A 13,751-nucleotide genomic window follows, 5' to 3' on the forward strand; every position below is an offset into this window, starting at 1 on the left:
AAATGGAGAAGCTGCTGTTTTCTAAAACCCTGTTTGTTTAAAAGGTGGCTTTAATTTCAGTCCCAGGTGTTAGAGGCAAAGCAACTGAACAAGCCAAGGTAACACTGCCCTTGGTAACGAGGTGTTACCTTACCAGGGGAGGGTTGCCAGACCAAGTTGGAACAAGCAACCTTAACATTTTGCTGCAGCTCCTTCTTAGAAGTTACATTTATGTTTTTTTAAAAGTTATGTTTATGGAAGACAAGGACAACTCACCAAGCAATATGCAAAACAAGACATTTATTCTTAGAAAAGCAGTCAGGTTTATGTACAGTGAGCCACACAGGATGAGTAAAATCACATATTGCTGCCTTCAGGATCCTTCCAACGTGCCTTCTTTGACGATGACTCGTGCAAGATTTCGTGCAAGAGCAAGTCTCAGCATTTCCACCTTCATGGTCTCAACGTCATCATCCTAAAAGTGAGCAGAGCTTGGGTTAGACTGCTGCACGCAGTAATGAGCTGGTGGTAGGTTCGCTTTCGGGGGTTTAGAAAGTAAGAATGCAGGTCAGTCATTAAGAAGGAGAGTACATGTGTATTTACCTGTCATAAGGACCTCCTGAGAAGAGCAAAAACTACATTTCCTACTTCTTAGATCAACACAAGACAGCACTGCCAAGCCTGTTCTTTCTCTGGCAGCCGCACAGGTTTGCATGTGTAGCAAACGGCTCCCTGTTCTGCGCCTGGAACCTTTCATAGCCCGAGCTGTTAGATGGCAGTGTCTCAGCTTTTCATTGCCCATGTAATTTGTAATTATTTATCTTGGAAAAGCATCACAGTCTGATCCAAATCAGCAGAACAAGTACTCCTGTGCTGGTTTTGTGTACGCTTAAATATCTCCCGATGATGCCTCATTTGGCTGGCCTTTAAAAATAACATCACGATGCAGCCTCAGTACCTCGGGCTCTCCCTCTTTTCTGCCCCCACGTAGGAATATAAATGCAGAGCTTGCTTTCCCCGACCCTCCCTGCAGCCCCACTGATCCATCGTCCAGTTGTCCTCAAAGCAGGAGCTACCTGGAGTTTCTGCTTATCTGACTTCCCCGCTGTCAGGTCTTCCAGGCACCGCATCAACTCATAAGTCTGTTCTGCTGAAAATATGACCTGTGGAAATGAAAGTACTCACTGAAAAGGATCGATCAAGTTTAAGGACATCACACGCTCTGATAACTCAGTTGAGAGGAAGAGGATGCTTTCACACTCCTGCAGAGCCATTCTGACCCTTTAAATCACAGGATCAGAGGATAATTCAGGCTGGAAGCGACTTCAGGAGGTCTCTGGTGCCACCTCCTGCACAAAACAGGGTCAGCTGTGAGGTCAGAGAGGGTGCTGCTCTGGGTTTTATCCAGTCATGGCATACTAAACTGCCATTTTCTTGGTGGATCTTAAAGCAAGAATTGGGCTTAAAGGAAGCACACTACAAAAATCTTTAAGCCAAGTACCGGAAGGAACTGGATGCGGTATGTAACTTATCAGCACGTATGTATTCCACTGTTTTCTAAAAGCAAGTTAAGAATTGATTATCCTCTGCTGGGCCCTGTGTGCTCCCACTGGCAGGACATTTGGATAGCTCTGTGATTCCGGAACTGCCACAAACAGTTCCGCACTGGAAGTGCAAGGCCTCGCCTGGGGGCAGAAAGGGGCTCACCAGTTTGAGATACCTCCTCAGGAAGAGAGGCAATGGTGCGGGGGGCTTTGTCCAGCCTGCTCACCTCTTTCTGCTCCAGCAGGGGAAGGGCATCTGTCAGCAGGGTCATCCAGAAAGAGCAGGGAGCAATGTGAGCCGTCATCAACATCAACAGCAACTTGGCAGCTTCAGAGAACCGCTTCTCGCCATACAGCCGGTGGAATTCTCGGTACTTCCCTACACATGGGTATTGGTGAAGGGTAAAAGGTGTCAGTATCTGTGCTCAGGCCTGGGTGACTGACTGGATGGTAGGCTGTCAGGTGGCTCCCATGGAGCCTGTGATGGAACTATCCCTGACTGAAACGAGTCTCCAAAGCAGCTGAGTTTGGGGAATGGGAATCTTGGGCATGAAGAAAGGTTAAAATAGAGGCTGGCTGAAAAAGCAGCCAAAAAACCTGTTCCTGCTAAGGTTTCCTGTTTGAACCAGCCTGTTGGCTAACTGATACTGTCTGGTGCCGAGTGTGTGCAGGGTGAGCAACAGCACGAGTGGCTCAGAGAGACCGGTGGTGTCTGCGAAAAACCAGGAATGGGAAGGGGGAGGCAGGGGGGTGAATGTTCTTTTTGGTATCACAGAGTATCAGGAGGTCTGAAAGGCTTTGTTGTCTTCCTGATTGTTTAAGCGGAAGCCGAGATCTTTGTTAATGTGGAAAGTTCTGCTTTCGTTAAGAATTAGTTAGATCAATATCCAGCACATGAGAATGGGCTGAGGATGAAAGTTTTTATGAGGTTTATTCTGCGGCTTTGTTTGTATCTGCTAAACAGTCAAAACACTGGAAGTAATGATTCCCCTTCAGATTCATCTTTGACTAATGCTTGAGCTCAAGATAGAGACAGGTAAAAGGTGTCCAGGAAAAGTACAGCTGATGTTTTTAAAATCTCAAAACAAGCATAAATATTTTCAGGCCTTTCAGGCTTTTTTTTTTTTTTTTAATAAAAAACAGAAAGGGAGGGCGTTTCTCTATGAACACAGTTACACAACTGAACTACAAATCTTTGGGGCTGATGCAAGGGTCACTGGGTGACACTGGGCATACAGGGAGATGAGGGATTACCAATTTGTTAAGTCGCAGTTAACTTCTAGGCTTAATTTAGGGTAGGGTTTAAATGAAGGAAATACAGTTCCAGTTTTGCAAGGTTGGACCAAACGGGAACAGATGAAATTCAGGATCACCCTCACTGTAATGCTGGTGTCAGCCAGGAGGGAGTCGGTCCAACAGCTATTCCAAATTCCCATTAGTTTTTTGGCCCCAGTAATGGGGTTGCTATAACTGCCCCAGCTCCAGAGAAAGGTGCGTTTTAGCTCAGTTTCCTGTCTTGGTCCATTCATCAAAGGCCGCAGAGCAGCTGCAGCCAGACGGGCAGGTAACCACAGCCTGCGCTTGGGCCAGCCAGGAGAAGGAAGCTGTGTGTACAGAGGAAACTAGCTGGAGGCCCTCTGCTCTTAACTGGCACAACTGCTATAGCGAAAGGGTAGAGAGGTCTTGTGTTTGAGCTTGAAACTGGCATGCCAAACCACCAAAAGATGTTGAGATTTTGCAGAACTTTGTGAAGTTAGTAAAATTATCACATTGTCAAAATCACTTAAACCAGCGCTTTACTCTTCCAGATTGTGTGTGTTAGTATTTCAAAGTCTCTCTAGGTAGTGATACAGTCTGGAAAAAGACTAGAAAAGGGGAAGCCTACAAATGTCAGAATTCAAGACTATCCTGTGAGTGCAATTGGAAACGCAGTCTTCTGGTAGCAAGCAGGCTTCAGTCATTTGCTTTCCCCTCATCGCTAAAACAGGATGTAGCCAGATGGAGGAAGAGAAATATCCAAATAATTCCAAGGAGTTAACCATGTTCTAAATAACAGACCAGAATGAAAACTGTAGATGCTTCTTACCCAGAAATGTTAGCCGGTCACTAAGCAGCATGGACGGTCCTAAATTATCAATGAGGTCCAAGTCAGAGAAGCACCCCCTTTCACAATAGTCCTTAAGGAATCTAGGGAGAAAGTAAAACACAACAAAAGCTTAGAGGGGAGAACACTGTCCACATCCGTTTTGTATCTCCTAATCCCTTCCCAGAAAAACTTTACTACACAACTGAGTTCCATCTCAATCAACCTCCCGTGAGGGTTTCAGAAGACACCAACATGTTTCCTGGTAGTGGCCAGTGAACTGGTGTAACGTGTGTTTAACAGATGCTATTTCTTCTTCTAGATTTTGTGACAGTTGAGATCTGTTCTTTAAAAGGAGTAAGTGAAGGAAGGAGCACAGGAAGCTAAGGCTGGCAGATGCATAAATAACACTCCCAGATCATAACAAAAGCTCTATTTTTCTGCTGTGTAAAAAAGTTGATAAGCAGCAGGAACAAAAACATTTCTAAAAGCTTTTCATCTGTTTTGTCACAGCCTTCATTATGCTGCTGTTTTCAGAGCTGCTTCCTGTGATGGTTTTCTTTCACCTTCTGTTGAAAGAAACATAATGATTCCCACTCCTTCAAAGAAAAAAATGAAAAAACACAGCAATCTCTTACTACTACCTTTTTTCTCTGCTGAAGATCAAGTATTGCCTGGCCATCTATCCAGAGCGTAATTTCAAAATTATACTCTAACTATGCAAAGAGATTGGTACCTGCCTATTTCCAATTAGCAAAAAAATACATGACACAAATTGCTAAAGATGGAAAAGCATAAAGAGAGTTGCTGTATCTTTTGTCTAGGCCTAAGCTAAGTGTTAGCATCCTCTTCAATTTCATAACAACTTCCTGCCCCTGCGAGGTCAGACATCGTGACAAGCTTATGCAAAATCGGGGACACAATAAAACTTTACTCTTTGTTACGTATGTTGTAATTGTGGCTTGAGATTTTTTTGCAGAAATGGTGGCTCCAGTGGCTCCCACGGACTTGTTTGGAGACTGTGTGGTGAACTAGACTGGTTAGAAATAATCTGCTGAATAAAGCACAGAAGGGGCTTATCCTCCACCCAGCCCAGTTCCCTGGTTCATTGTACAGTCCACCAAACAGCTGTATCAGAGTAAGTGGAAGACCAGTGCACAAGATAGAGATATTGCCAAAAGAAATGTTTATCGAAGCAAGGTCTAAGAGGATTAGACTGTTAGATAAGGCCAATGTGTGTCATCACTAGATTTCATGAAGTAAAACAGTGTAGAAAAGAAACAGCTAGGCTGTTGCAGATGGGAGTACCCAAGGATGTCATTTTCTAGTCCAGAAGCTGGTACTTGGTCTGAGGGAAAGACAACCCCACCTACCTGCAGCAGGAGCTTTTCTGGTCCGTCGCAGAGCGGCTGCCTTCTCCCACCCCTACCACCCCACTACAGCAGCGGTCATCTCAGAGCTGCCGACACGGACTCACCGATCGGATATGAGCGTAGCAAAAGCCGCATCCTTAGCTCTGATGCTCCAGGACAGGGCAGAGCCCAAGCGATTATTCCGCAGGGCTTTCATGGCCATGATTTTACAGATGCTACGAACTTAGGAGAAAACATAGGAGATGGGGGAAAGAATTAGTTTCAGTAGTTTCACTTGTATTACTACAAACCAATGAGATTTAAAAATCAATCACCTTGTTCATGCATCTGTCTCTGCTCACAGATCCTCAGCACTTTAAGGGCCTTCTGTTCTGTGTTAAGGGGTATCCGCTCAATATGAAGCTCCAAATACACCCTGCCATATTCTGGACAGTGGTCAAAGTAATCCACCCCCAGCTGCCACAGGCTGCGGGAGGAGAAAAGATCATCAATCATTCCAATCGTATAAATCTTAAATAAGCACAACAGTAAAGCCACAAGGAGAATCTGAGTCTGTGTTAATAACAGCTCTGATGAACTTAGTACTCAGACCTAAAATGGCTTTTACTTTCTACTAAACACCAGCTGCCTGTTACACAACTTTGGAGTGCCTCATCTCACAAGTTGCTCTGTACCAAAAAAAGCCACAGTGGCAGGAGCAATTCTGTCCTGGTCAATATGCTTGATGGGTGCTACTAGATAGCTTTTGTCTTTAATTCAGGAAAGGAAATGTGCTAGTGTTGCACAATCCTTAGGGACACCTCTGCTGAAATCCTAATGGCGGCTTCTGTAAGTTTTGCCTTTTTACTTCATTAGCATGTAGTTATTTGCTTTGGCTGCTTTGATGTTAGTCTATTCTCTGAGTGGAAAAAACAAAAAAAAAAGTTGCTACCTGTGATGGGAGAAGAGTCCTGAGGCATACTCCAGCAGAAGGAATTCCCGCATATTTGAACCGAAACTGGGTGGAAAGAAACGAGACAGGCGTTATTTCCACGTCACTGGAAAAAACTGTTGATGTAATTTCACAAGTAGTTTTAAGTTACGCAGCATGTTTTATCATGGGCTATCTTAATAAGCTTTGTACCTCGGGCCTAAGCGTGCAGGTCAGCTTTCTGGCAGGTCTGCCCAAGGAGATATTTACAGCACTTAGCGAATATAACTGAAAGTACTTTAAGAAACTGAAACTTTTAGGGAATTCAGATAGCAAAATTCAATTGCTCAAATTTAAATTTATTCAAAGCATAAGTATGGAAACTCTTTTAAGATTAGTTCCTCACTATTGCTTATAATAACAAACATTTGGGCCCTTGGTTATATTTTAAGAAAGTCCTAACACTACCGAGGCACTGATGAATAGCATGCCAAATTCATCAGGGCAGCAACTGCTTCTCAGAGCGTCTGGGCTGCCTGTAACTTCAGAGGCACGTGCAGCTCCTTTGTTCTCCATCTTCTGTAAATGCCCAGGATGCTCCTTTTTCAACCAAAATCCACATGCTGCTTCAGTCATCCTTGCTTCTGGGTGTCTAAATAATCAATACAAATAAATACTTACTAGAGATTGTGAGACTGCAGGAGTTTACAGTGATCCAGTAGGTCAGTCAGATGAGCCACAAACCACCAGTTGCTCAGGGCGATGCTGTATTTGAAGCAAGCAAAAGAAAGAAAAAAAAACCCTAAGCTTAGCACTGCCAAGGAACGCGTCAGGTTTTCCACAGGCACTTCTTGCTGCTCCAGAAGCTATGCTACATACAATGTCTGGTTGCAATGTCCCAGACCTAACGGAATACTTTTAATTGCTGCCTGCTTCACATATTCTTGCTAAATTCTTTGAAAGGATGATCAGGTGGGCTGTACCCATATCCTCTACCCCAAATACTATTGGAGTGAATGCACACAGAAGTAAAAACCTTAAAACTCAACCTGCATTCCTTGATCACTTGATGCATCTCAAATTCAAAGGCTGCCATTAAAATCGTGTCCAGAGGCTCAGGGCCGCTTTCTCCACCCAGGAACAGGTCCATACTAGACTGGAATGAGATTACAAGACATGATAAATGCAGAAGTTGTGAGACAGTAAGATGTTTGTTTGGATGTAGCAGTCTCATTTAGGTTGTTTTATGGGAAAGAATATGTCACAGAGACTGACCACATTAAGAAAAAAGATTTTTCCTTATTTTAGCATAAGGAAACTGGGAAAACAATTTGCAGGAACAAGGCCGGTAACATTAGACACTGAAGAGACTGGGTCTTCAACAATTATTCATCCACTGTATCAGTTTCCCAGTCCAGATACAAATTCTAGGTATCGTCTTACAGGGATGTAGTTGCTGTAAGATGTCAACCCTCCCAAAGTTTTTCTTTAAGTACAGTAACCCTTGTGTGCATGAAATGGTGGAGAATATAAAAATAATTCTATTTCATGCCTGTGCATAAAACCGCAGTTCCATTGGCTTCACAGTTGGATGGGAATACAGGAGTCGGGTAACCAGAAAGTGGTACCAAGTAGTCATGAGTTCCTTCTTCTCCAGTATGGCATCCTCATCGCCCAGCAGGATCTAATGGGAGAAAACCAGGAGTAATTCTGCAAATTTGGCAATGTACACAGCTGCATCGTAACTCTTCAGAGGCATTACTCCATTTTGCAAAGTTGAGGATTTAATCAAAATTAATTAAAAAAAGGACAAAGATCCTTCTCAGAATTTCCTAATCAGCCTTATGGCCTTGGACAGAAAGACAAAGCGATCTGCCCAGGCTTGCAAAGACTGTTGCAAAACAAAGAACACAGTACAGAAGACTGGCCTGAAATCTCCTGATTTAATAAAGAGATCATCCAGTGTATGAAAGTTACTTGTGGCTACACAGGGCTCCTGAAATACTACAAGGATGGATCCAATACTTGTCCACAGTTTCCTTCCTTCCTTCAAAAACACACCTTGCAGATGGATTCCATGTGGGAATTGGAAGCAAAAGTTCCATCCTGTAGATACCGCTGACATTCTTCATGCCAGTGCTGCCATTTCAGCTCCATCTCGGTCAGCGTCTGGGTGTTGCCAAGCTGAACAGAGGATAAGATACGTAAAATAAAGGAAACACCAAGTCAAATCACAATAGGTGCTTGGGCTGAACTCACAGTTGTTCGTGATAAAAAGCTAAACACGGGGCTGCCATCACATTTTCCCTTGTCCTACAGTTGCATTTGAAGTGTCTTATTTAACCCATCTAAATCAGGCAAAGGAGAGCCTGTGAGAGATTACCATGATGCAGCTGCAATTTTTCCTCCACAAGGAAATCACTGCAACAGAGGGAAACTCTGCTGGTAAAGTCTTCAGAGAATATTCTGTACAAAAGAATAGTTCTCAACAAGAACTGTTTCAGACAACTGGATAATGTATCCTGCTGCAAAAATGATCTTTCTAACTATGTTGGTCAGTCACCTAACAGGCTTTTACCTGAATGGTTGGGTCTTTGGGGCAATTCAAGAACACAAATATTACTACTGTAAAGGATTAAGACTGAGATGTTTTAATGGTGAGCAAATTGTGATATTTCAAGAGCCATATCACAGGTGGCTCTCTTCCCAACAGAACTGCATGGAAAAAAAAAACCACCTTGTACCTACACTGGGCACAGGCATCTTTTTCATCAAGTCATCCAAGATTTTGTACATGTTCACCGACGTGGGATTGGCACTGGCTTCCTTGGAGAGTAAGTGGCGCGCTTCATCCATTCGGCCTTGCAGCACAAAGATATCCACCTGCAAAAACCACCTGTCTGTGAACACCGTGCTGTGCAACACTACAAAAATACTCAAGAAAAGCATCAGAGGGAATTGTAACTTGTGATTTAGGCAACTTAAGTGGAGTTAAATGCTCAAAGCATAGGCCCTGCTAATTCAAATACACAGTGTAAGTCTTGACCTCTAAGAATCATGAAAGTGAAAGGATTGGGATGGGAATGAGGGGCAGGATGATCATCAGAATGACTTCGTCTTAAAACCCATACAGGCGGAGAGCAGCAGTATCCTAGGTATCAGTTTCTGAGATGTAGTCTAGTGTCGAGTAGAGAAGAGGAAGGCAAAACACATAGGCATGAATTCTCTTTGTTTAAGAATCTTGCAGGTGACTACACTCACCACGTTCCAGAAGAGCTCATGTTTTGATGGATTTTCACTGCTCAGAACTTCACGGACCATGTTGTCCACGTCACAGACATGAAGTCGAACCCAGTCAAGGAGGCGAAGCAGAAGGGGGCCAGCTTTATGCAGAGAATATTTTGTTCTGTTACCTCCCAAGCGTTTGTTCCCAATCTGTTATTTTACACGCTTCTAGCCTTAACAGTTTGACAATCATTAGATGAGGTTTACCGATTGGATTTCTATCTGCCACAAATTACAAAGGAACAGAGTTCTTTTAAGTAGCCGAGCTGTGGGAGCACCAGGGTGCTGACAGATTCTGTGTGGCAAATTTTATACAGAACAGCAACACAGTCCAGCGGAAAACCCTAACCAGTTACTTGAAGAAATAAAAGGTGAGTGATTCAGATTATAAATCTCGCAATGCCAAAAGACACATAGAACGTTTCTGTTTAATTTAGCATCGTGTCATTAACTGAATATGAGGAAGAAATCTGGCACTGGGTGATTAACTTTTCAGATTAAGTAATCTACAATTTGTGAATCTCTGTTCTGAATTCTGGGACTGTGCAAGTAGCATCTTTGCATAATCCAATTCCCTTAAATTATTTACTACCTTAAAATGCCGGTGTAAACAAACTGACTTAAAAAATGGCATCCTAAAGTTAAAAGACTTGCATCAGAGAATGCGTAAATGTTAGCTGGCATCAACATATTTGATGCTTAAAGATGTGTTTATGCTTAGAAGTCAAATAAATTGGCAACAACTTTTGATATCCCTCTTCTTCGCTACCTTTCTGTCAAAAAGACAATTTAAATTATAGTGTACTGAACATGAGAGGGAAGTAGAAGGCAAATCTAATAGCTTGACATAATTCAACATGAAGACGGGCATTTACTGAGGCAGAAGAGGTATTAAAAGTCTTATTGACACTTGTTATATCTCTAAAACATATATAGCATCCATTGTGTCATATTTTAATAAATTTTAAATAAATATGCAAACAAAAAGCCCTTCAGTCTTAACACAAGGATAGTTCACTGCTCACCTGCAGCTGCTTCAACAAACAAAATCTCGCACAGGTTCCAGATCAGCTCCATTGCGGAGAGAATAGAAACCTGAAAAAAAGCAGGGCCATGTTTCAGCGTTAGTAATTATTCCAGTTGTTGGGGTTTTTAACCACGCAAAGGTATCTGCTGTCCTTAGCAATCAGTTAAGCTCAGCTCTTACAGACAAATGTCATATTGACATTTCAGAGATACAAATTAAAAGACAGAAACAGGCCGCGACTTCTCTACACACATTCAGCTTAGAAAATATTGACACTGTTTGTGTATTGAAATGCAGTGATAATCTGTCATCAGTGGGCAATACTAAATAGTACAGAAAGTGTGCTTTTCAGCTTTTTTGCACTCCTAAGATTTAACAATGCAAACAGCAAAGGAAGAAAGGCCAACGAAGCAACACCACTGCAGCTAATGGGACAAAACTACCGTGAGAACTCTGTTCTTCCCATAACACTCCTCTAGTGTCTGACGGTTCAAGAACACTCAGAGCTTGCTACAAGGCTCAGATGCAGTTGACTGGAACTCGAGTGTTTGAGAGGTGAAGTTTCAGACAGGGGAGTACTGGCCCATAGCTGACTTTAAGATGACAAGAAAACATCACACCTATAACACTGAATATATGTTTAAGAAATGGCAGTGAATCGAGATGTTGGGCATCTTTTTATTGTTTTAGAAATACAGGAGCTAACTGTTTATTCCCATTTATTCTTGGTCACGAACTGCATCCAGTATACTAAGCCAGAGTTAAATCTAAACTGCCCTACTGCCACAGTGTTGGCCTTGATGAATTTAGTAGCCAGTGATTCATGTTGAGTTGTGACTACGTGACACGACTGCAGATTACCTGAGTACTATACTGGCTGTGCAGGGCAGGGTCCCGGGTTGAAACTGAGGGAAGAGTAAAGAAAGTCAAAGAGCAACATGTTTACCTTTCAAGCCCTTTCTGGGCTCATAAAGACAACAATACCCGATCAATCATTGAGCACAGATCTAAATGAGTACACACATGGCAAAGCTAACTTTTATATAAAACTTTAGAAGTTTTTTTTTATAAATCCTGTGCAAATCTGGGTATGGCCACAAGACAAGGATGGATGGGAAGAGTAAAATCTCCCGCTTTTTGGGGGGGAGAAAGCTGTTAATTGGGACTCAGTTTCTCATAAAACTGCAACCCATTTTGGGGGGAGAAAGCTGTTAATTGGGACTCAGTTTCTCATAAAACTGCAACCCAAGATATGAAAAGACCACAAGTTCCCAGAAAAGCAGTTAAAACCTGGTGGGGAAAAAAAAAATCACTGGCCAGACTTACAAACCAACTTGGAAATCTCTCAGATGAAAATGCAGTCTTGATAATTACTGAAATCTGTGCATGCTATTTTACAGTAGTTGCAATAACTTACAATTGAAATGCTACTTTTATAGTCACAAATAGCATTTCCTTTTATAGCAGTAAGAGAACAAACTTACTAGCTGCCTGGTGCATGTCCTCCATACAGGCTCTTATCACTGATCGGTAGTTTTTACTCACTTGAACCAATCTGCCAAACACAAGAAGGCCTCGGTTAGAGAGAGCTGTTTGAGTGTTAGTCTCATGCCTGTTGTCCACTAAAGTCTTGCAAGTTTCTCTGCAGTAGTAGATGCTCCCAGTACTTGGGTGACTCTAGTGGGGATCAGTGAAGCTGTACGTACACTGGCTATATGCTTGCAAAGGTGCTGATCAGCAAGGTTATTGGAAGGATCTGGGCACTGTTTTGTAAAATTACCCTCAAAGTGTCATTTTTTTTTCTGCACTGCTGCTCTAAGCAGTGTGGATTTATAAAGTCAATGGTATTTGCCTGGCTGGAGAAGGAGCAGTGACCGCGGGCGCTTGAGACCCTCCCGTGCCCCATCCACTCACTGTGCTTTCCTCGACTTCCCCGCCAGCTCCTCCTCGCTTCGCTGGAGGCCGATGAAGATCCCGTGAGACTCGTTGAAGAGTTTCCGCAAGGTCTGGATGTAAATGTCCTGATCCCTGCGGACCACGAAGAGGCGGGAGGAGCTCGGCCCTCCCTCCCCGGTGCCTGCAACACACCCCGTCAGCGCTCCGGGCAGCAGCCGCCAGCCCGACCCGCTGTCGCCCCTGGACAGGAACCCACCTCTGCTCCCAAAGAGCGTCTCGCACACCAGCACCTCCGCGGGGCCCCAGGCGAAGCACAGCTGCCTGGCGGACGGGTCCGCGCCCGGCACCACCTGTGAGGGGACGGCGGCCCGTCAGAGGTACCCGCGGCCCCCGCACCGCCCCGCACCCGCCGGCCCGGCCCGGCCCGGCCCCACCCCGCCCCTGCTCCTGTCCCGCACCGTCAGCGGTGGCTCTGCGTCCAGCTCCTCCATAGCTGCGGCCGCGCTCCCCTCCCGCCTCCCGCCTGCCGGCGCGCTGGGAGGCCCCGCCGCGGCTGCCCGCGCCGCTGCCTGCGCTGCCCGCGCCGCTGCCCGCGTCCCCCGCGGGGCCCCGCCGCGCTCCGGCGTTTCCCCGCCGCGCTGCCGGCCCGAGCTGAGACGCCGGTCCGGGGCCGAGGGAAGGGGCCCGGCGGGTCTCCGCCGGTTTGGGGCAGGCGCCGACCGCTCGCCCCGGAAGCGCCGCCGGCTCCGAAGGCCCCGCCGGGGCGGGAGCGGGGCGGATTGGGTCCCGCTCCCCTCTCGCCAGTAGCTGCCTCGGGCGCTGCTCTGAGACTGACCGAGACCGGGTCTCTGGAGCCCTGTCAGGCGGTGGCTGCCCCGGGAGGGCTGGTGCTGCCCGAGGATTTCCGAGCGCTGGCTCTTGGGCAGGGCCCTGCGCCGCGGCAGAGAGAGGCAGCAGGTGCCTCGGGGAGAGCTCCCCTCCGAGCAGCCCGGGGGCTGCCCGAGGCCTCTGCCTCCGGGGCTGGTGTGTGCTGCCCCTCTGAACCCCGCACCCGGCTCGCAGGGCCCGGGGTGGGGAGGAGGGGAAGGAAGGAGGTCACCCCATGTCGACCTACTTCATTTTCTTGTCTCCACACTTCAAGTGCTGTGTGGATGCCGTGCTAGCTCCGGGTGTGCAGTGATCTAGTTGGTCAGTCAACGTTGTCTTTGTGTTCACTTCATTGACCTGATTGCCTTGTAACAACCAGTTTCTCTTATTTCTTTCTGCACTTCAAACACTTGCAGATAGATGAGCCTCCAGGTTGTTGAAGGTGACATTCTTGGGAGCGGAGTTGCTGGAGCTCTCAGGCGAGCTCATTGATAAAGCTGACTAATCAAATTACGTGCTTTATGACCAGTGTGTTGCCTGCAGGTTGGAGAAGGACGTGTAATGAAGCATTAGATTGATTGCAGCAGGTCGGGGAGACGTGCTGGCAGGTGTTGGGATGAACTCTGTTGTGCCTTGCTTACTCAGGGTCAGGAAATATTTTTTCCCTTCTCTGCCTGGCAGGGTTCAGGGTTGAGGGAGTTGAGAACCCCCAGGGACTCAGAGTTTGCCTGCTGAGGCTGCCTAATCAGCTTTCTGCTACCTGGGAGCTCACATAGTGACGGAATTG

At 45.6% G+C, this 13,751-nt stretch overlaps 1 protein-coding gene across 2 annotated transcripts; it reads right to left on the bottom strand.

Annotated features, from left to right (window-relative positions):
- Positions 1-264: 264 nt before the first annotated feature.
- On the bottom strand, positions 265-12,778 carry NUP85 (nucleoporin 85). Of its 2 annotated transcripts, XM_054846282.1 has the most exons (19): positions 12,556-12,685; positions 12,354-12,447; positions 12,116-12,278; positions 11,686-11,756; positions 11,063-11,106; positions 10,200-10,269; positions 9,151-9,272; positions 8,638-8,772; positions 7,951-8,073; positions 7,442-7,573; positions 6,939-7,045; positions 6,571-6,654; positions 5,911-5,976; positions 5,294-5,445; positions 5,084-5,201; positions 3,610-3,710; positions 1,751-1,902; positions 1,056-1,142; positions 265-454 (listed from the first exon to the last, which is right to left on the bottom strand). In XM_054846282.1, the coding sequence occupies exons 1-19, from the start codon at positions 12,586-12,588 to the stop codon at positions 353-355; spliced, it is 1,956 nt and encodes a 651-aa protein (XP_054702257.1). In that variant the 5' UTR covers positions 12,589-12,685; the 3' UTR covers positions 265-352. The 2 variants fall into 2 exon arrangements, with proteins under 2 accessions (XP_054702257.1, XP_054702256.1); XM_054846281.1 differs by having other exon boundaries at positions 12,116-12,447; positions 12,556-12,778.
- Positions 12,779-13,751: the final 973 nt, after the last annotated feature.

This window comes from Grus americana, chromosome 18 (genome assembly GCF_028858705.1).
Source record: "Grus americana isolate bGruAme1 chromosome 18, bGruAme1.mat, whole genome shotgun sequence".
Taxonomy (NCBI): Eukaryota; Metazoa; Chordata; class Aves; order Gruiformes; family Gruidae; genus Grus; species Grus americana.

Coding starts and splice junctions, on each gene's coding strand:
- NUP85 (XM_054846281.1), bottom strand. CDS start 12,588: ATGGAGGAGCTGGACGCAGAGCCACCGCTGACG. Junction 11,107..11,685: donor GGACATGCACCAGGCAGCTA/GTAAGTTTGTTC, acceptor CTCTTCCCTCAG/TTTCAACCCGGGACCCTGCC. Junction 8,773..9,150: donor ATGAGCTCTTCTGGAACGTG/GTGAGTGTAGTC, acceptor TGGTTTTTGCAG/GTGGATATCTTTGTGCTGCA.